A 22,803-nucleotide genomic window follows, 5' to 3' on the forward strand; every position below is an offset into this window, starting at 1 on the left:
TGTTTTTTATACTGTAGTACTTGATATTTTAGTATATATATATTATACATACATACACAAACACTCAGAAAATAAATGATTCATATTCATGGTTCTGTTTAATGATTGCTAGATGAGGGCTACAGGCAGTTCTGATCCAGCTGTAAAGAAGAAGTTGTTCCAGGCTGTACGGAGAGTCCTGCTCTGCCTGGACCCTTTGACTGACTTTCTGTTGACTCATGATGGGGCTGGTGATGATGATGATGATCCTCAGCTGAGGCTGCTGCAGCAGGAGGTGACTGTCCATGATGCTACTCAAACTCACAATTACAATATTACCAACATTGTAAAATCTGCTGGCTCTGTAAAGCAGTTGGGCTTTGATAAAGTTTTGAGTTTTGATAAAAGTCTTACCTGTAAAATAAAAGTTTTAACTTGTTTACATTTTCATGAAGTGCATATCGGTTGATCTGGTGACTCTGGCTGAGCTGGTTGGTAAAGTGGAGTCAGAGATCAGACCTGCATTGTCAAAGGATGAACCGGATACTTACAGCTGTTTGACTGGACTTCAGGACTGTCTTCAAACAGCCCAGCATGTCCTCACTTCCTTCCACAGTCAGCTGATTAAAGAGTCAGGCCTCAACAACCAACTTCAGGTTTGTAATGAACTGCCATGCCAGGTAACACTTTACCAAACCCTTTAATTAACAGTATTTCTCAGTCTCACCGCAGCTCGGTTTGATTACACATATCTGTGCTGCAACTCTGTCACGAACATTTGAAACTGTAATGAAACAACTTTTAAAGGCTGATATTTGTCAGTTAAAATGAGCTTAATCTAAACCAATTTAAAGATTACAAATACTGGTGATAGTTCAATGAAAATTATCAGAAAAAGAAAGTATTTATTAATTATGAACCAAAGTTACATGAGCTGCTGCACAGTGATTGCACCTAATTATGCCAATAATACTTATTTAAAAAAAAAACTAATTTCAAGGAATGTCTTTTACTTGTAGTGGAGTAATTTGAATCTTGTGAAGCATGACAACACTACTTTCTGTATTAGAACCAGCTCTCCTCAACTCAAATGTGTCTCCTGGATGAGTTTGAAGTGGGTGAAATCTTCCCAAGTCTGAAGGATGTTCCCAATTTGGAGGTAACTACTATATCTTTGTGTATACGTATTTGTGGAAGTTGAACCATTCAAGGGCTTGTTGAAAGAAATATCTCATGAGCGAGAGGTGACTGAAAGAGGCTTGGGGTGGAGGAATAAAGGGACTGTGGTGGCAGATAGGCTTGTTTGAGTATTCCAGAAACTGCTGACATAAATTTAAAAAAAAAGTGTCCAATGAGTGTTAGATCTCTGGATAAAAAGATGCCGTGCCAATTCAAAGAGGAAAGAGTGCCATCAGTCAAATAGTCACATGTTATAGATAAGTTATGCAGAAAATCTTCTCCTAATGCAAATGTTCAATCTTGAGAAAGGTAGATCGTATTTTGGTGGCATTGCTGTCAGCTAAAAAGGGTAAACTGAGGCTTCAGTGGGCACAGGCCCACCAACATTTGTGATTTAAGAGCAGCATTCTGATGGCAGTGTCAAAAAATTACATAAACAATATGAAGACATTAATTCTTCCTGCCTTATTTAAAAGATTCAGGCTGTTAGTGCTGTTTCGGTGCAGAGATGAGCTCTAAGTTTCATCTGAGTATCTTTAAAAAACTACATCCATCCATCCATCCATCCATTTTCTATACCCGCTTAATCCGTCGGTTGGGTGGCGGGGGGGCTGGAGCCTATCCCAGCAGTCATCGGGTGAGAGGCGGGGTACACCCTGGACAGGTCGCCAGTTAAAAAGCTACAGTATACCTAAATATTGTTACTAATTATATGCTTTTATGACCAGTGTATAGCCACATTTTAATGTTTCTAATGTCTACTTTTATCAGGATAATGCACAATGCACAAACCTCAATAAAACTTATATTATTCCTTAAAAAGGAGAAAAATGTTTTTTAAATTACTATAAAAGCAAATTATCTCTTTAACTTCACTAAACTTTTATTGACACATGCAGATTAACGAATTTTGCCAAAATACTGTAGTATTTAAAAACTTATTTCATAAAGCGGGTATGATGATTTCTGATTAACGTTGAAGTTTTTTCTGAAAGTACAACTATTATCTGTATAACAGACCCTAGAAGTTGCTGCTTACGTGGGCTCTCTTTGAAAAAGTTAATGGATTCTCCTTAAACTCTGCGCGGCTCCTGTGTGTCTCTGCAGAGTGTGCTGGGCAGACATCTGCGCACGAGTACAGGGGAAGAAGCCAAGCTTCAACACGCCTCTCGGTCCTTGCTTCAGGGGATAGCTCGTCTGCTGGAACTGGGTGAAGAATGTTTGACAGAAAGACGGACGAGCCAGGTTCCCAACTGCAGTAAACTTCAAGCTGTATTCTGCAGACACAAGGTATCTCATTATGCTTTCAGCAAGTTAGAAGCCCACATTTAAGTTACACAGCATACTTTGCCCAGAGTTTGAGGAAAACTACTCATGGCACAGACATCCAGTGCTGAGAAAAATACATGATAAGAAACGGATTCACGAACATCAGTCACACCGAGTTTGTTGCAACATTTGTTTACTTTTCTCTTTACTTTTTGTATAAATGTGGTCTCATGTTACACAGACGCTCCTGCAGGTCCTCAAGACCCAGTTGGCTTTTGTTCAGTATCTATTCCACCATGAGCCAACTGCACTCAAGGGTCAAGAGGATGAATGGACACAGCTGGAAGTCAGGGCCAAAGCATTGCACCAACAAGCTCTGGAACAGGAAGTGGATTCTCAAACAAGGCTCCAGGTTTGTAGCACTTGTTTGCTGAAGGTCAGATGATTTTACACACACACCAATGTGCTGTTCTCTGATTAGAAGATAAATAGATGTATGGATTTATGGTTGGCTCTGCTGTAGGAGAGGATCTACTGGGAGGATCGTTGTGCTGGAGTGGGGAGGGTGCTGAATGAGTCCGAGGCCTTCATCAGCAGTGGGGAGCCAGAGGGAGGCTATGATGAGGAGCTTGTGCAGCGCAGACTAGATGCCTGCGAGGTACATCCTGTTACACCTCAGACAATATATTCTCACTTGTTTTCTCAGTTTTTGTTTCTCAGTTGTTTCACTTCTTACTGTGGTTTGAAACACAACAAAACATAAATACAACTAAGTTTTAGAAAGTTGCAACATTTTAAAAAAGGGGGGAACAATGCACCTCAGAAAACACAACAATGGAAAACATACAAGTGACCACAACATTTCTGAAATGCAGAAGCAAAACCATAAACAGAACATTTTATAAAACATAAGAAAGACAGAAAACTCAACAACTAACCAAACACATTTTGTATGCTGTTTATTTAGTTTGATTATTTTGAATATAGGGATCAGGCTACATTATTCCAAAATGTTTCCTCATTTCTATTACTGGCCTCCTACATTTCCCAGAATGCCTCTAAAGAATTACAGTAATCAAACTAGAATATTTTGCTGAATGTCATTGTTAGATGAATGAGGCGTATTGATAGTGTCAGCTTATAAGAAACATTCATTAGTTGGATGTTTGCATAAAGAAGCATCTTTTAGAAACTTTTATTTAAGGTGGAGTGACACCACACAGTGAGTTGAATTTTAAAATACCACCTCCATTGTAGTTGCACAGGAAGCAGGAATGTTAGTCAAGAAATGAGAAAAAGATATATGAAATAACAAAATTAAGACCATGCAAATAGTTTTACCTAATGAGTTAATTGTGCAGTCAGCTAGCAAATGGGGCAGGCCAAACTGAATATGCTGGTTTATGTTTATAGTTCAGCTTCCAGAGGTTAAGATATTAGTTATGGCCTAATAAAAGTCCTACACTCAGCTTTAATTTCTCTCTCTGAGGCAGAGTTTTCATGACAGAATTAGGTGGATTAGAAAATACAGAGATGTGTGTAAAGAGATAGCACAAACTATTTTGAAATATGCTTTTAAATTGGCATGAATCAGAAAGGAAGGGGGATAAGTTGTATTTTTCTTGTTTCCCTTTATAAATTTTTCTTTACTGATGTTCTGTGTGCCTTTTTTCCACTTCTCATTACTTCTGTCAGTCTCATACTATTTAACTCACCATCTTGTCCACATTGAATTTATTCTCAAAGGTTATTGTGGAGCTTGTCAGGAGTATTGTGTAACCTCATCATAAACACAGATGATTCTACTTGTCACTCAGCAAACACTGCTCGAGCTGGATGAAAGCAGAGCTGTTCTGGGACTGCTCCTGGATCAGGGGAAATTGCTGCAGGCAGGGCCTGGGTTTGCTGCCTCGCTCAGTCAGGCAGGAGGCGCTCTAGAGCTGCGATGGAAGAGCATCTACAGCCGGACAGAGCAAGAGATCCAACGCTGCAGAGACATTCAAGACAGCAGAGCCAGGTGGGCCAGACTCAAAATTACTCATGAAAAGAGTTAATCACTGTGATCTTTATCATGTAAAAGATGAGGCTAGGAGTGTCTTGATTATTGCCTGGGAAGTATGATAAATCTTATTATCTGGAACAACCATATCAGCAGTTTTGTCCAGTGTAACAATAAGATGCCAAAAGTTCTCTTGACTGCAGAGCCAGAGTTATTAAGAAGAAGTCCGACATCATGGGCTGAATGACTTTTTAACAAACTGGGAGTCTCACTGCAGGATGACTTATTTAGAGTTATGATATTTTGTCTTCAATCTTGTGTTGAGTAACATCCAAGATAACGTATAGAACAGCCATATACCTCAATATGTGGTATCATCTGATGGCCTTACAGGGTTAGTATGAACAGGACAGTATGCATGGGATTTTGTTAATTTATCCAAATAATTTGTTTTTAGTCATACATTTTATCCGTGCATTCATGAGAGTGATGGAAATACTTTTGGAAAGAAATACTGAGAACTCTATAAACATTTTAAATAAGAATCCAGAAGATTTATGAAGCAAAATGTCTTTGCAGCTACTTTTGAAGAGAAGCAAACACCAAATGTTGATTGTGAAACCTAAAAGGATAAATAAGTATTATGGCCTTTCAGCAGGTTGAATAGCACAGTTGGGAGCAATTTGAGGATTCTGCCCCATTTAAACTGTCCCCTAAAATGTTCTCTGGGACTCGGTCCATAAATCTGAGTGAAGCATAGACTCTATCCTTACAGAAAAAGCTATTAGGAAAAAATAGACATGTGTTCTTGAGTGATTCTTGAGTTTAACAGACGACTGTTGTGTGGAGAATTTAATAAGGTTGAATGTACGTCAGAACAAAAAAAGCGCATGCCGCTGACAGTATCCTCCCGTATTCATTATTGCTTATAGACCCATGCCAAAGTCCTTACTTCACTGCAAAGGTGCAGTCATGTTCTGCCCCACTGGTTGATCTATCGTTTTTCTTGTCCTCCCCACAGATTCCGGACTGGCTTTGCTTCAGTCAGTGAATGGCTGCTTGGTGCCAGCAAGCACCTGAAGACTTTGTCAGGTCTGGCAGTTTCTTCTGATTTGAGTCAGGAGCTCGTTCAAAGCAGTTTGGTTAAGCTGCTGGTAAGATTCTCCTATATACTCATCAGAAGTCTTTTGACCTGATAAGATAATTGTTCATTGTTCAGTATGGTGCAAATGTCTTGAGCCACCTTTGATTTCTTTAGATTTTGATTCCAAGAAGCCACACTTGTTTTAAAGTGGTTTTGAGCAATAGTTCTTAGGCTTCTTTGGACATTGTCTGCTTTTTACCTCATTTACAAAATTTGCTTGAGAAAATTTGAGGAAACTGTACAAGTTGAGGGCAAAACAAGAAACGGCAGGCCTGAAAAAAAAAATATCTAGAGCAGATGAACAGTCAGTCTCAGTCTCAGTCACCAGCAAAGACCTGATACAGGACTTGAGAAATGCATCTGGACCTTCAGCTGATCCATCTACTGTTGGCCCAAACCTCATCAGAAATGGTCTCCATGGAAGGGAAAGGGAAGGGAAACGGGGAGAAAAGGCTGAGCTATGCCAAATGACACAAGAAGTGGACTGACTGATGAATCCTCCCCAGAGCCCGGACCTCAACATTATTGAAGCAGTGTGGAATCATCTTGACAGAGAACGGAACAAAAGGCAGCCGACATCCAAAGAAGAGCTTTGGGATGTCCTTCAAGAAGCCTGGAGAACTATTCCTGAAGACTGCTTAAAGAAATGACAGAAAACTTGTCTAAGAGGGTTCAGGCTGGGTTGTAGACTCACTTTAAATCTCCACACCCTGACAGACTTGCCCTGTACTGTGTCCTGTCTTTAGGTAAGGATCTAAACAGGTGAACACATCCATTAGACAGGAGTAACCAGTTCTCTGTGATCTTATCCCACAGGACTTCTCCATGGACATGGAAGCCATGTCTCTGCTGAAGATGTCTGTATCCAAGCATGCTGCTCGGCTCCTCTACCTGATGGAAGCCGATTGCCCTGGACTGAGAACTCAGCTCACCCAGCTGGAGGTCAGCTGGAACCAGCTGACCTCTGACCTGTCAGAGATACAAGACCATCTGCAACAGGTGCAGCATTTTAAGTTTAGATTTACTGCAAGATGAATAGTTAATGGCGTAGTTGTCTTAGTAATGTTAAATGCATTGGTCACTGTGATCTCCAGCCTATCCGTGGCTTCATGTCAAATTTCATCTGAGTGCTGTTTATTTTCAAAAATAATTGGGTACAGAGAAATCTCCTCCGGTGAGGGGAGTGCTAACCGAAACCCTGCTGAAATAAATTTGGGGTGATTGAGTTTGGGGAGGAATCGAAAAGAAGGTCACGCTTAATTTTTCCTCACTATTCATCACCAGTGAATGGAAACAGATATTTGGCATCACTATAATTAAGCTGATTTTGCCAGTTTTGTCTTCCAGAAGGTTTAGTTTGATGCCTCAGAATTTAACAATCACTTCAGCAGATGATGAAAATATCTTAAAGAAAGATTTAATAATGTGCATAAGCACAAAGGGTATACTTAGAGCAGATTTCAGTGTACATGTACAAACCTAAATATAGGGGAATCAGTTAAAAATGGATCATGTAAAGTTAAACTACTAATTCTTTTCCTGTTGAATTATGCCTGTTAGCGTCTGCTGGCAGCACAGCAACCACTGAAGCTGCTGTCGGAAATGGAGAACTGGCTGAATACAATGGAGGCTCGGCTGAGTCAGGAGAAAGAACAAATCCTTGAGGCAAAAAACGCAGCACAGATTGCTGAAATCCTGCAGCACTATCAGGTACTTCTGTCTCCTCCAGTTTGATATCTTCAGAAGGGGCTGACTTGAGAGATTACTTAAATATATGAACTTCAGTGGTAAACTGAGTTCACGCTTTCACTGATTTGCTTGACATCCAGTGAACAGATTGTAGAGTTTTGTTCATTCATAGTGTGTTACACTGTTCTTTTATCAATTTTCTGCTTTTATTTTACGTTAAAGCCACGAATGACACACAAAAGAAAATAAATTAGCTAACACTGTTTTGCTAAGTAAAATGCACATTAATCCATGATCATATTATACTGATTATCTTTGTTTCTTAACACAGATTAACATTGAAAGTAGTGCAATAAGCAAACTTAGTGGTACAACAGGGACACTTTTATTGTACTCAAATACACAAAACATCCATCATGGTTTTTGTTTTGCCCAATAATGTAACTATTTTGATTTAATTATTCATACTTGATATTGTTTCCTAGGTGTTGAGGACAGTTGTGGCCAAAGGGCAACTCCTTCTTGACTTCATGTCCCAGTCTGGGCCTCAGATGGTAGGAGCAGACATCCAGGCTCTCCTGTTAGAACGCACAGTGTTTGCAGAGAAACTCGGCACCATCAGATTACAGTGGCTGCTCTTTCAAAGGGAGGTGGAGATTCAGGTCTGTATCATACCTTACGTCTCAGACTACACTGATCTGAATCTTAATGATGCAACAGTAACTTTTGTCTTTTGACTTAGGTATTTTCATTAAAAGTAACTTGAACCAGAAAACCACATTTATACAAACAGATATTTGAGGTTTGGGAATGAAATATTGATTCAAAAGAAACATTAACCTAATTTCATGTATGGCAACAAGAATGGAAACATCTTAAGACCAAATGGGCTATAAAAAAATGGTTATGTTCCAGTTTGTCCGGACTTTTGTTATTCCCATGAATCAGTCACTGTTCCTGGCTTTGCCTCCTCAGATTCGTGAAGCTGAACAGATCCATCAGACTTGTGCAGACCGAGAGAGACATCTGCTGAGTCTTCACAGCTTGATAGAGCAGCAGAAAAAGCAGCTGAATCTTTGGAAACGACCCACCAGTCAAACTCTGGATCACAAGGCTCTCCAGGAGTGTGAGGTATAGTAACAAAAGCACATATATGGACATAACTTGTCCATGCAGTATCTTGTACATTATGCTTTCCTCTAATTCAATGCTGCTTTTTGTCTTCCAGGCTGCTGTGGGGAAAGTAAAGGAGGTTTCTGCAGCTCTGCAGGCATTGAAAACTAGACAAGTACATGATGAAAAGGAAAAGAAGCACCCATGTGATGCCGTTTTCTCAAAACAAGCAGAGTTTGCTGGTCGTGCTTGTGAGGATCTCAGACGACAGGTAAAAGCAAATCTACTACTGATAAACTGAAAACCCTGTGCTGAGCATATGCATACAAATGAATGACTGAAATATCATGGGATAACAGTTGTATAGTTCTTGCGTCATCCTTGTCCAGCACATTATTACAAAAGGAGTCACATGTAGCGATGAACCAACAGCAAATCATCACTCACATCCCCAGTTCCCCTCAGTTCTACAAAGCGTTTTTATGTTTTTACATCAATGTTTGAGTTTTATGGCCCTCAAATTTACTTCATTGGTTAGTTTTCTGTGAAAAAAACCCCAGCAGAATGCAGTTTTTTAGCAAATGTTAGCTTGGAAATAGAGTCAGCTCATATTAATGTACAACTAGCTTCTAACACAACTACTACAACACAGACTTCACAAAATAAGTAACCAGCGACCAGTGACTGTGGAAGAGTAGGGTCAACATTAGCAAGGAATTTATCATATATGATTGGACTTGGTTTGGGAATGAAACTCATCCCCTAGCTGGAGTCAAAAGTGGTCTTTCAAATATAGTTTCTATCTAAATCTAACTTAACTTTACTCATCGTTGGTTTGGCCCAGTAATCTTGCTAATGGAATTTAACTTACCGTGTCTTCTGGACTATAAGTCTCTCCAGAGTATAAGTCACATCAATCAAAAATGCAGCATGAAGAGGAAAAAAACAAGTTTTTTTCATAACATAAGTCGCAGGACCAGCCAAACTATGAAAAAAAAACAGAAAATACAGTAATAGCCACACTTACAAATGGAGATAGAGGTTGCTAAATATTCCCCTTAGTTTTTTTTAACCTTAATTTGAAAAGATGCTTGGTAAAAGCCATTCTTTTTTCAATTAACACATAATATAAAGCATTTGAAAATTATCTGAGTTCACCCCAAAGGTTACGTGCAGCAGTGTGTGAAAATCTTATCAGAAATGTTGCCAAAAAAACAAATAAATCTCAAAATCTAGATATCTGGAATTTTAAATTCTTGATTCTTCCATGCACAAACCGCTAAAAGCTTCTCTCTAAAGAGCATTTTTTTTGCTTTTGTTGTTTTCAGTTAGTATGAGAATAAAGATTTATACCTGTTAATAGGAAAAACTGTTGTAAATGATCTGCGAGGGATAAGTGAAATGTTTTGTTGTAAGCATTCTAATGTTTTATATCAAATCAAACCGGAGAAAGCTCCAAATACAGCACCTAAACCTAAAAAAAAATCAAACTTGATATGTTGTTTGATTGATTGCAAATCATCATTCAATTTTGCCTTCTGGTAAAATGTAGATGGAGTTGCTGAGGCCAACTCTTCAGAAGACTGTGGGGGAGTGGGCATGCTTCCATAAAGGTCTGAGGGATGTTACTCTGCACACCACAAGGATACGCTGTTCCCTGCAGCAAGAGCAAGCTTCTTTCTTCTCCCTTAAGCAGGTTGAAGGACACTCAGAACTCCTCCAGGTAAGCGATGAAACTGACCATAATGTCTCCCTGTTAACACATTTCACCATAAAGGCGTCAAAACTAAGCACACATGTATTTTATTATGATAATCAGCACATTAATCTAAGTAATACTTCTTAAAGTAGTAGCTTGAGCCAGAGGCTAAAAAGCTTAACACCTTTACAACTACATAATCTTATGTGTTCTTCTGGAGCAGCAAGCTGTAACCATGTGCAGTTAAAAGCCTCTCAGTCTAGTTTTGACAGGCTTGGTAAAAGTGTGTGATTTTGTTGACTTCAAGCTGTCAGTTCCTTTCAAAGTGTTCTTACTTTTCAGGAAAGTAAATGTACTTCTGAAGAGTGAATATGAAAGAAAGGTGTGTTTTTTTTCTCACAGGGTCTCCAGCTGATGGCTGCAGAGGGGGAAGAACTTTGGGCAGCTTTGGACAAATCCTACCAAAGACTTGCTGAGACTCTCCAACATGGAGCAGCACAGGCACTCTGTGTTCAAGTGGAAGATGAGCGAAAACGGTTGGTAGAGTGAAAATACATTGCTCGTGGCCACATTTAGATTTAAACTAAAACGGAACAGAACTGTGACTATTTTAAAAGTATTTAAACTTTGTGCTTCTGACTCGTTTTGAGGTACACTGACTTTTGTTATGCACATTCCCGGGCCTGAAACTGCTGGAGTGCCTGGGGGGTGAGGTGCAGTAGTTCAAAGCTTTGGTTTCCAGCCCGGCACCACAATGCTGTGCTTTTACGATCACTTGACTTTGTGTCCTTTTGATGGTGTCTTTGTGGCCTCTTTAAGTTTAAATAAAATTCATATGTATGGTTGTACATCTGTCGGACTTGTACTGAGATTTGTTTCTATGACAGTAGTGCTTCATCCTATAACTGTAGGGGGAGCCAAAGAGTTACTTGTCATCACACAAATCAATATAAATTGTATCTGAATTTCTCCCATCTAATTTAGTTTAATCTTTAAAATCATTCCATCTTAATGGTTATAGTCCTATTGTGTATGCATTAGAGGTATTGATTTTTTTTATTATTGTGGCCTTGTCAGGTGGAAAAACACATTCCAGGAGATAAAGGATGAACACATAAAGACTGGAAGGACACATTCCATCTGGCAAGAGTACACCCGCCTCTCTGATAGTTGCTCTCTTCATTTGCAACACCTGTGGCATGAGTGGGATGAGCTGTCAAGTTCTTCACTTTCACCTGAAAAGGATGCAAGAGCCATGCTTGGTTCAGTTCAGGTGAGTTTGAGGCTTTTAGTGTTTTTTAATGCAAAGTACAGGATGAGCATGTGCTAAAGCCTGGTGGTTTATAGTTGTTAACAGATATTGGCAGCTTCCTACAGAATTAACTGAATACTGGCAGTAAACTCACCAATGTGTAAATGTCAGAGGTGCTGATGGTATATAATCAAATTGGATAGCGATTTAGCTATTTTAATAGAATTTGGTAGTTTGAAAAAAAAAGTTAATGTATCTTAAATTATTTGAATTGAAAGTAGCTCTTGACAAGGCACAGCTTGTGTGTAATAAACCTGACAGATAAGCTTTCAAACACAACAACGGCACAGAAAACTCACCTCTGCCGGTCTAAGAGCCAACGCTACCAAGAGTGAGCGAGACTGCTCTCAGATGTTTTTCATAGTAGCCAATTGCAGATTTTCAGAATCATTAGATAGCCTATTTGGCTCACCCTGTTCTTAGTGGAGGCTCAGCGAGTCCACATATTACGTTTCCAATTTCATTAAATGTTGTTTTTCTCAATGATTGGTTGTCTGTTTGAGGAATGGAACAGGCAGCATGCACTTACTGGCAGAAATATCAACGATGGCCTGCTCTGGGTTTGTGTATCTGACCACTTCTCCTCGTATCCATAGTCCAGATGACATGTTGTTTTGCTCATTCATTCAAAGGAGAAAAGGGCTTTCATTTACGTCATCATTTTTCCGCTTCTTCTTTTCCATTTCAAGATACACAGGACTGTGCTTTTCATTGGAACACTTGAGTTTTTTATTAAAAAAAAGCCACAATGTATGCCATGTATTTCTTTTTTTTTAAGGTGCATCAATTAAACTAGCTAAAAACAGGCTGAAAGATGATGGAAATCAGGACATAAACAGACTGGTTGTGTCATTAAAAACAGTATTTTTATTTTCTGTTTTTTCCTACTATAGAAGTTGCAGGAAGCTGCAGAAGAATTACAAAGCAGTGTGGGAGACATGCTGGAGGTGTCCAAGCCTCTTATTGGGTGCCTCGAACCACTCGCTGCAAATTTAATTCAATCAAAAAACAGACTGCTGGCACGTGACATCCTGCTGATGAACCAGGCAGTGTTGGGAAGAAAGAAATGCCTTGAGGTGAGACAACTGGTATTTAATATTTACCAGCTTGGAAGGTTGTTTTTTTTTTCTATGGCAATCAATCCCTAATGTGTTTCACTGATAAAGCATAGTTTTGCTGGCATTTAATTGTCAAATGGGATCCTGGATGTAATGAAGTCGATTATATTTGTCTCCATTTGCAGGAAGATTCAGAACTACAGAAACCATTTCAAACTCGACTGGAGGCCCTTGAAAAACAAATGAAGAACTCACTGCATAAACTCAAAGCTGGCCTATATAACACAGACTCTGTAAAGGTTGGTCAGACTACAAGCAGTCCTCATGCTATGACTTTAAAGAATATTTGAGTGAAACTAAAAATCTGCTTTATGTTTAATCTGTCTTGGATTTGTAGGAGGTTCTTCTGGAGCTCAGTGATCTGATTCCATCACTCGCTGACATACAGGAGATGAGTGGCCACATGATCCTTAACAACCAGGAGATGGAGAGACTGTATACACTCAGCAGGCAGTGGGTGGAAGCTTGGATTCAGGCATCAGATATAAACCGGTGAGAAAAGTTAAATTCAAAACCCATATTAGAATATACAAAGTTATTTTGATTGTCATCCAATTTCCATTACCTAAAGTTGAAGAGCAAAAATGTATATACTTCAGTGCCTCAGAACAATTTTATAATGACTTTTTTCTCCTAAGTGCTGTGTTTTGACTGAGATCTGCATTTGTTGTTTGAGATTGGTGGGATTTTTTTATTTTTATTTTATGCTTATCGTCTGTTTTGCAGAGAGGTGCATCATAAGCTGCAGCACTCCCAGAACTTTCAGGAGAAGTTTAGGAAACTGAGATCTATTCAAGAGACACTGGAGCTAGAGTCAGTAAGCAGAAAACCTCCAACTTACCCAAACCTCCGAGAGATGCTCACGGTCCATCAGGTACAAGACATTCTTTAATGTGTTCTGAGATTATTTGATTTCACAGACTTTTGACTTTCTGACCGATATAAACAGCCTTGAACTGGCCAACTTTTAGTAAGTGACATGTTGTTGATTTATTCTTGTTACCACTGAAACAGCAAATTTAACTAATAATTTAAATTGTCAGGAAATTGTCTATTTCGCCCAATGACTGTTGGGATAGGCTCCAGCCCACCCGCTACCCGCTTAACAGATTGACGGTATAGAAAATGGATGGATGGATGGAAATTGTCTAAGTTTTCAGGAAGCTTCATTACCAGGATAATCAGAATGAACATATACTTGATGTTTCATGACAGAGAACAGAAAAGCTTGAGTTACATTTTATTTTGAGAAAACCGATATTCTGATACTCTGATATTGGTACCAGTCCTGCTGTTGCTGTGCCTTTTCATGGTATAATCATGACCAATCATGATTAAAAACAACAATGATCTATGAATGTCAGTGTGTTCCCTCTCCTGTTGTCCACACACTCCCACAGAGGCTTCAGGCTGAGGTAATTACTGGGCATCAGCTCCTCCAGGGTCTCCTCCTTGATGCTGTTGAATCCATGGAAAAAGAATCAGGACAGAAAAGGTCATTAATGTGTAATTCATTCTTAAAATATGTTGAATTCTCGGACATGTAAAACCTCTTTTTTTAAAACCTCATGTTTGCACTTTTAGAAAATGATAACATTTATGTAACAGTTGCAGACATGTATTCTATGTTATCAATGTGAACAGTAAAGTATGGATTAAATAACTAAAGTAATTAGATTTGTGTTCTTTTTGCTTGCTTTTCTGTCCTTCTTTTCTTTCTTCTTGTCTCTTTCCTTAATGTTCAGTCCTTTTTATGGGGCCTTTGGAGAACATTCAGGTTTTTTCTTTAAGGAACTTAAAGGGAATTTCTCATCTGTTTCTGATATCTGAGAGAGTTTTCAGTGAGACTTATTGCTGATTTTGTCATTGCTGATTTAGACATCCCTATGAATCAAGTAGCTGTTTATAACTCTGCCCTTTTGTTTTATGACTTGAACCGTTTTGTGTTCTGTATTTGATAAAAGCAATCCAAAGAAGCCTTGTGTCCTTAAGACTATTATTTGATGAACTCATCTTGCATTTTTTCTAACTTTTCTCATTTTTTTTTTCCCACATAAAACTCACAAACTGAACGTCTCACGCAGATCTGAGCTCATGGATCATGTGGCCTGTATAAGGATGAGCTGGTTCAACTCTGTGACTCTGACTGAAGAAAACTGGACACTGACAAAGAAACACTTGCATCAGTGGAAAATCTATCATTGTGGCTTGAAACGTCTATGGAAGCTGCTTAGGGTTGTGGAGTCTTTACTACCCCCTACTGGACCATCTCTACACACACTGCATCAGTTACAGAGTTGCACAGATGTTTACCAGGTCGGTATGTTTGGAAATAGTGCTCCTAATTTCTCCTTTCAGCCATTTCAAAGTTGAAAAAAATAAATCATATTTGTTGACAGCTGGAGGATACTGAAGTTGAGTCAAAAGTTATGTTTTAATGCGTCAAAGATACTCATCTGTCCCCCCTGTTTTTTGTTTGTTTTATTAAGTGTGTTGAAGAGTCTCTGGCTCTGCACACTCCTGTGTACACCCAGACTGTGGAGGCTGGCAAACATTTGTATGAAACCATCACAGTGTCAGAGTGTCACAGTCAACTGCACTCAGAGCTTCGGGCCATCGAGGAGGCTTGGGAGCGAACCAACTCTCTGCTGAGGAGGAGCAGGGACCTGGTTAATATCGCCATTCAGGTAACCTTCCTGTGTTAATTCATTCAATTTTGTATTAATTGTTTGAACATGTCATAATAAGATCCTTATTTTCTTATATTGTATGTTTGGCAAAGGCATTCACTGGCAAGAGAATCTAAATCCCAATTCTTCGATGTTTCAAGGATTTTTTGATACTGTGCAAAAAAGAGCCAAGAAACCTTAAGCCTTAAGCTTTGCGCAATGAAAATAACTCTAATATCTAACAAACATGGTACCTTCTTGTGCATTGAGTGTAATTGAATGAATAACTAAAGGGTAATCTGAACATAAGGATTTGAAAATAACTTTTTAGAGCTGAATACTGCACACTACTACCACTACTGAATATAAGCACGACTTATCCACTACTCGACTATCAGATATCATTTAGCATGCAGAGATCACTGCTTTTATTGAAAAAGTCTAAAAGGGAGCATGTGTTACAATGTTAGTGAGAGAGAAGGGTGGCCTTAATCCAGGACATGATTCCATCTAAATACACAAACACTCCCACAGGAGCTTGCGTGTTGTCCTGGCACTGAGCTCCTGCCAACAGGGATCAAAGAGAGGCTCAAATCTCTCCATGATCCACATCCAGAGACAGCTGGTTACCAGTGTCATTCCATCACTGTTGTACAGTGTTGCCTTTATATTGTACTGTTAGCTCTGACAGATAGGGAGAGAGGGGCTCCCCTTTGCTCCTGGAAGAGGCAGCATAGCTTTACGTCAGTGTCATAAAGGTGACAGATATAGTTGGAAAAATGCTTAATAATTAAATGATATGGCTGATATTTTGACCGAGTCATTGTGCAGACTATTTGATCTAAATTGTTCGTGAATACTGTGACAAAGGCCTGAATCTTAGCAGGTCTTTGTTGCTTCATGATCTGTGTAAATCATGACATCTGACTGTTTTGGTGAACACAAAGGTCAGGAAAAGTTGTATAAACCCTTTAAGATTAACACGATCCACCCAGAAAGAGGGGAATACCACAGAGTAATCTAAGAACCCATCGGCAGTAGTCTGCTGACTTAGCCTCACTGAGCAAAGGCCACTGTTACACTGCTTCCTCTAAAGCTATTAATATAATGTATTACAGATATGGAGGCTGAGACCTCCTGTTTGCCTCCATTTGATTTAATGCAGAGAAACTCTAAAATGCTAATTAAAAGGCTAACTCATCATATGAACAAAACCAGCTGCCTTGAGCATTGAATTTTAGGCTTCGAGTCTGCTGTGGTTTTGTTCTATTCGACTTAAACAACAAAGATCTTTTCAACATTGGACCTCTGAAAGCTTGTAGCTGAAAATGGACAAATTTAGCTTGTAAGTCAAATATATGGGGAACCAGTGAACTTGTCCCTTTTTTCATGTTATCTAAATGAATGATTGTCAGAGTGCTGCTCCCAATAATATGGTGATCAGGGTCACATATTTGAACACACTCATGAGATTTCTGCTTCTTGTGTCCTGCTGCTCGTTTAGATGTGGTCTCAGTGTCAGGGTGGAATAACCAACATCCACTGTGAGCTGGATATGGTGAAGCAACTGTTGGCTGGAAGAGCGGATGACTCTGAGGAACTTATTCAGGTGATTTAAAGAAAGATAGCACCTCATCCCTCAGTATTAAATGATAATTTAGCTTATTCTTAATGCTTTTAGAATAGAGTTGTTGACCAAGTAATGTAAGTACAAGATATATCATTTCTCCAAAAGAAATTTGTTCCAAGTGTGCAGAATGTTTTGCAACAATATTAAATCATGATATGTTTTACACAAAAAAGTTTGTGTCAATTTTTGTTTTAACAAAAACTGATATCTAAATTATTTAACATCGATAATGAAATTTTATGAAAAACAGTAACTGACCATGTGTGACTGAGAGCTTTGACTGTGGCTAACTTACTGTAATGAAATATTTATTTAAAAAGAACAAGTAAAATAGCACATGGTTATCACAATAAAAATGACAACTTTATGTTTGAAGGACAAAGTTGAATTATCAGTCATTCCCAATCACTAGATCTACACACGTCTGAGATAAAACAGAGCAGATCAGCTGGTCTGAAAACAGGCTTAAATTTCCCCTCCCCTAAACTCCACCAGTACCCCCCCACCCAAGTCTCTGAGTTTACCCCCCTTTCCCTTATTTAATACCCATGCTTTCACTCCCCTCCCCTTTTTTTACCCCTTCCACCCTCCCCCTGCCCTTTAATCTGTGTGGTCAGTGCGAGCATGAGCGAGAGGTAAAGCAGCTTGTATACATACAACTTCTACATGGCCGCCTGACTGCATGTTTGTCTGTGATGCAGGAGACTGAGTTCTCTCTGCAGCGTTTGGACAGTGGATTGAAGGAGCTGACCACCATGAAGACGAACCTGTCCCAGTATGTTGCGGCCAGTGACTCTGCTCTGCTGGAGCAGCAGCTGGAGCTACTCCATGGTCAGTGGGAAGAGCTATGTATGAAGGTGAGAACTGACAAAACCTCTTTTTAGTATAATATTAGGATGAGAGGCCACAAAACAAACCAGAGGAAGCGACTGTGGATGGAACGAGTGTAGAGAGAAGAGTTTGAGGAGGAGAGAGGAGGGGAAAAGTTGCTACCAGCGGTTTCTTGGCAGCGACTAGCAGCACAAAGCTTCTGCACTCTTGACGCTGAATACACCCACACACGCACACTCATTTGTTTGATAAAAGAGCCATTTTTATGGAGGGAAAACATATCTTGTCTTCTCAAAAACTGCAGCAACCTGTCTCCATACAAGTCAAAAATAGCTTGTTTTCTTAACAGCTTAGCTGTATAAGTGCCAAAACTAATCATTCTTTAGATTAAAAATGTATTTTAATTCGGCTTTTATCAATGGAGTTCTCCCTGCCTGTGTAAAAGCATGCATAGTTCCTGAGTGAGGCATCTCATGTCTTTTAATTCTGGACATTATTGCTGAAAGTAGCTCCAAACTGGCTCACATTCCTACAGTTAAGTCTTTTGGCTTAAACACAAGTGCACATTTGTTCTTGGGAAACCAATGGTTATGACAAGCTTTGGGCGTTTTTGTCAGTTATTGGGGAGTTATGGGTAAGTTATGCTCATGCTAATTGGATCCCCAGTTAGAGTGGCTGCTCCCACCTGCTCTTGTCTTGGCAAGAGTTACTGGGATTCACAAATGTGGCAACAAGGGCCAGAAATGTGTTGTTATGAAGTAGTTTTATAGTAGTCTATAAATGGTAGCTGGTCACAATAACTATTTGAGTCTCCCTAAGATTGAGCAAGTTAAACTTTAAACATACAGGATAATTTTCTTAAAACCATGTGACTTTTTCAAGAAAAGACCTGTTAGAGTTCAGAGTGTAAAGAACATACTGACATGCATCATTTCTAACAATATACTTTTTCTGTTAACTTGTGCTACTACTAAAAATATTGTAAGGAAATTAAATCTTAATCACATCTCTTGGATTTTTAACTTCAATCCTAGGCATTATCAGGAGACATGGCGTTGAGCCTCTTCAGTTGTTGCTTCATAGTTAACAGGTTGTAGTTGGGGGAAGCCGCTGGAATGGGTCTGATGAGCAGATGGCTTGGCTGGGCTGAGGGGATTCAGCCGACAGGCTCTATTGTTCATGGGGAAGCACAAAGTCCTCACGGGGTGACTGCAGCTCACAATACACCCTCAATTCAGCACAGCCCAGAAGGCCTATAAGTGTTAGTACATTAAAACCAAAGCAGGGCTTATTTGAATCAAATAAATGCCACTGAGCAGTAAAATAGATCAGCTTCAATTGTGCCCTGTGGGCATGCTAAGCCCTGAAACCTTAAAAAGATCACTAGCCCCCTCCTCAGCTTCATAATGGAGTGTTTTCATAACATTAAGCTGTCATTAGGAAAATGGACCTTGTTAATTTTACCAAATAGTCAGACTCTCCTGGGGGTTTCTCTCAATTCAGTCGATTGCTGATTCTGGAGGATTAAATGTCCCCATAGCTTCAAACAAGTGAAAACATCTAATACTTGTTTCCAGGATATTTTAATCTCTTCTATACCATGTAATCACATTTTATGTTCTTATGGGATTTTGAAATGAGCAACAATCTTTTTTCTCCAGCTATTTACCAAGTTATCAGCTCCTAATATGCACCAAGCTTGAGTCGACAAAAGCACTGTTGTGTGTTGTATATGGGTCAAATTGTTTCTGGAATGTGTACCAGGGAGTATCGTGACAAAAAAAAACCCTGTTTCAGAATTAACTGACATTCATCGAGGTCTTGATGAAGTTCAGTTTTACCTTTGTGGCTGTTTCAGCAAGGCTTTTAAGAATTTAAGAAAAGTCTATTTTTTTGTTACTGACATATATTTGTTTGACTTTTTTCAGTTTTATAGTTTAAGTAAAGAATGGTAATTATTCCTCTTTTGTCCTCCCCAAAATGCACTTAGCTACCTTTTAAACTGGATGACAACTGAACCAAAAAGCAGAACTTGCTTTTCAATATTCATTCAAAACGTGTAGGGAAAAACAAACCAAAGATGGGCAAGAACTGATTTAGATCAAAGTGCAGCTTATTGTTCCACGCTGCACAAAAGGGCTTTTATGTCTATTGAGAGTTAGAGGAGATGGCTTTAATCAAGAATCAAGAATAACCTCTGACATAGTCAGACTAGTGGGTTCCTTCTATGTAGTTTATTGTTAGCTTTATATAGTTGGTTAAATCTTCATTTGTAAGTCGCTTTGGATAAAAGCGTCTGCTAAATACATAAACATAACAAACATAACAGAATAAATGATATGCCCAACATGTTGATTATCTAAGAACATTTTCAAAGATAATTCTCTGCCATCAAGCATGCTGTAATGCACATGGGTACTAAATGTAACTGTTACTTACTTTGATTCTTCCCAGGTATCCTTACACAAGCAAGAAATAGCCGACCGCCTCAATGCCTGGACTATTTTCAATGACAAGAACAAAGAGTTCTGTGATTGGCTGACTCAGATGGAGAACAAGGTGTGCCACAGCGGAGATCTGAGTATCGAGGAAATGGTGGAAAAACTGAAGAAGGTATGAGGCAGCAGAGGATAAAAAAATAAATCTGAGTTCTAAAATAAAATCCACACTGACAGTATTTTATCTCAGGAAATTAATCTAATATGAGAAGTTTATTACATATTCTTTTACCTCTGTGACACAATTTAATGATTAACATTAATTAATTAATTAATCCTCAAATATGCCTTGATATTTGATATTTGATATTTAGAATATACGTTGATATTTTTTTCTATATTCTTGAATTAGAATTTACTTTGATATATATGTTTCCCCCTTGTTCACACCATATCACATCTAAAGAGTGAAATCACTGCTGACCATTTCAACTCGTAGTTCTTGAATCAGGGCATGGAGAACGCTCATGATTAAAATGATTAAACACATGATTAAAATCCATACATGAGCAACATGTATTATCCTGTTAATAACAGATGTTGGCCTGGAATGGAATGGTTGTGTACACTATTCACACGCAACAGAAGTCCTTTCAGTGACTGAAAGCCTTTTGTACTCTCCAATTATGAAGCTAGCTCACTTAGTCAATGACCTAATAATAGGTTTGAATGTCCCAGGGTGGCTGTTAAACAAAATTACATTATTGAGAGCACCTGATACTATGTTGAAGATAAAGATGGTGCTTCATAGTTGTAACTGGCTGCTTCACGGCATGGAAATCCGTGTCTGGCAAGTTGAGTGAAGGGGACACTGAAAAGGGGAAGTGCGACACTTAATTTTAACTTAACTGAAAAACAACTCTTTTGTGTTATGTAGGTTATTTAAAGCTACAGTAGTTAAGAACAATATGTTTTTTAAAAAAGCTTGATTTCCTGTCCTTTTCTCACAGGACTGCATGGAGGAAATCAACTTGTTCAGTGAGAACAAGAGCCACCTGAAGCAGCTGGGAGAGCAGCTGCTCTTAGCCAGTGATGAGGCCAAGCAGACACAGGTCCACGGGTCGCTGCAGGAAGTCAATCAACGGTGGCAAAACCTCTTTCTTCACATTGAAGCCAGGTGAGAGCAACCACAGCTGCCACAGAGGCTGCACAGCGGGGAATTGTGTGTTTATATCAATTAAGCACTTTACATGAAAGTATGTTTAAGGTGTTCAAAAAGCATTTTGCAGAGACAAGTACTAGGATGATGGATGAATTAAAAGTCAAATTGTGTTTGTGTGTGTATGGTTGAGTTAAATCACATTTGCTGAGTACCAAACTCTAAATTCATATCATTATCCTCCAGCAAAAGCACTCTTCAGAGCTCTTCTCCAGCAAAAAGCATAATTAAGTACTGAAACACTTGAACTGGAAGCCTGGAAGTAAACAATAGCACTTATGGGTATCCATCCACCTGCTGTTGTGTTAGTTATGCTCTGCAGCTGTCGGATATACATGGCCTCTAATGTACAGACTAGAGAGGTTAAGCCCCTGTGTTGATAAACTGTTACTGCCCCCTCAGACAGATGGACAGTCCTGGGGAAGAGCAGGAGATACAGATTTCACCCCCATTACCCTGAACTGCCAACCTACCCCCATCATCATGCACGGAAAAAAACTAAGCTTAAGTCTCAGACAGTACCATATGTCCCCAAGTCCTCGCTGGCTGCCCCCACTTTTTGTAGTCTCTCAGTGCAATGACCTGCGAGGGGGTTGAGGGGTGGGGGGTTGGGTGGGGTGGGGGGTGAGGATGGAACAGGAAGGGTATGACGGTATGTCTTAATCGCTGATTTTCAAAAAGAGGCCCTCTCAAAGACATTAGGAGCAGACCAGTAGGTCGACCACATGTTGAAACAAGATAGGTTTAAGAAATTCTAAGTAAGTCAATGTTTTGAGCTGCGTCATTTGGAAGCCTTTAAACTCTAATTTGGGGGCTTAAGTTAGTGAACAAGCCAACTTAAAATTTTTATTTGTTAAAAGCAGGTTTTGTTATCATCCAACACCATTTTTAAATGACTTGGTCATTCATCTGATAGTACTTTATTCAAGTGGAAGCAAAAATATTACAATGTAGGAATAAAGCACATGTACTGGATGGAGAAGAGCTACTTATTTACTGTGAAAAAAGTAAATGTCAGGTGGAGTTTTGTCTCTGCCTAACTTAAAGCCCTCCTGTGGTCAGCTGTACTTTATCTCAGCCCTCCAACCATATATCCTCACTCAACTCTTTTCTGCTTTATTTTCTCCGACCATTTTGTTCATGTCTTTCCCTTGAGTAAGCACCCCTGACTGGGTTTTGTGCCTTTGTCTGGCCTCTGCATGAAGCTGCTGGCCTTTGTTCGCCTGTCAGAGGTGGAGAGTGAGCGAAAGGAAGTAAGAAGCTTGTTAGTTGAACAGGATGATTGCATCTGCAGAGTAGAAGTAAGGAATAATTTAAACGGACTGTATTATTTCTTGATTACATGGTGATAAACATGTCGTTTTGCATGTTGGTGATACCATGACTGGGTTTTACCACATACTGTACTCGGATCGTTCTCTTGACCAAGGCTTAGAAACATTTGATACAAATACAAACAACATACACCTTAACATTTTTGGACAATACCTGCCATTTTAAACATATATAGATATG

General features: G+C 39.2%; 1 protein-coding gene across 1 annotated transcript in view; it reads left to right on the forward strand.

The window, feature by feature from the left end:
• Window positions 1-22,803, forward strand: part of syne2a (spectrin repeat containing, nuclear envelope 2a) — a 75,410-nt gene that overhangs the window by 43,530 nt on the left and 9,077 nt on the right. Inside the window, 27 exon segments of the mRNA XM_072362157.1 lie at window positions 113-274; window positions 435-635; window positions 1,049-1,138; window positions 2,266-2,448; window positions 2,669-2,839; window positions 2,951-3,085; window positions 4,245-4,444; window positions 5,448-5,580; window positions 6,387-6,569; window positions 7,131-7,280; window positions 7,745-7,921; window positions 8,235-8,390; window positions 8,488-8,643; window positions 9,925-10,095; window positions 10,474-10,607; window positions 11,149-11,344; window positions 12,277-12,459; window positions 12,627-12,740; window positions 12,839-12,993; window positions 13,228-13,375; window positions 13,902-13,996; window positions 14,586-14,817; window positions 14,991-15,188; window positions 16,675-16,779; window positions 17,502-17,657; window positions 20,086-20,244; window positions 21,080-21,246. Of these exon segments, the coding sequence (XP_072218258.1) occupies window positions 113-274; window positions 435-635; window positions 1,049-1,138; window positions 2,266-2,448; window positions 2,669-2,839; window positions 2,951-3,085; window positions 4,245-4,444; window positions 5,448-5,580; window positions 6,387-6,569; window positions 7,131-7,280; window positions 7,745-7,921; window positions 8,235-8,390; window positions 8,488-8,643; window positions 9,925-10,095; window positions 10,474-10,607; window positions 11,149-11,344; window positions 12,277-12,459; window positions 12,627-12,740; window positions 12,839-12,993; window positions 13,228-13,375; window positions 13,902-13,996; window positions 14,586-14,817; window positions 14,991-15,188; window positions 16,675-16,779; window positions 17,502-17,657; window positions 20,086-20,244; window positions 21,080-21,246 (4,310 nt within the window).

This window comes from Leuresthes tenuis, unplaced genomic scaffold (assembly GCF_036924035.1).
Source record: "Leuresthes tenuis unplaced genomic scaffold, fLeuTen1.0.hap1 SCAF_13, whole genome shotgun sequence".
In the NCBI taxonomy this organism is placed as follows: domain Eukaryota; kingdom Metazoa; phylum Chordata; class Actinopteri; order Atheriniformes; family Atherinopsidae; genus Leuresthes; species Leuresthes tenuis.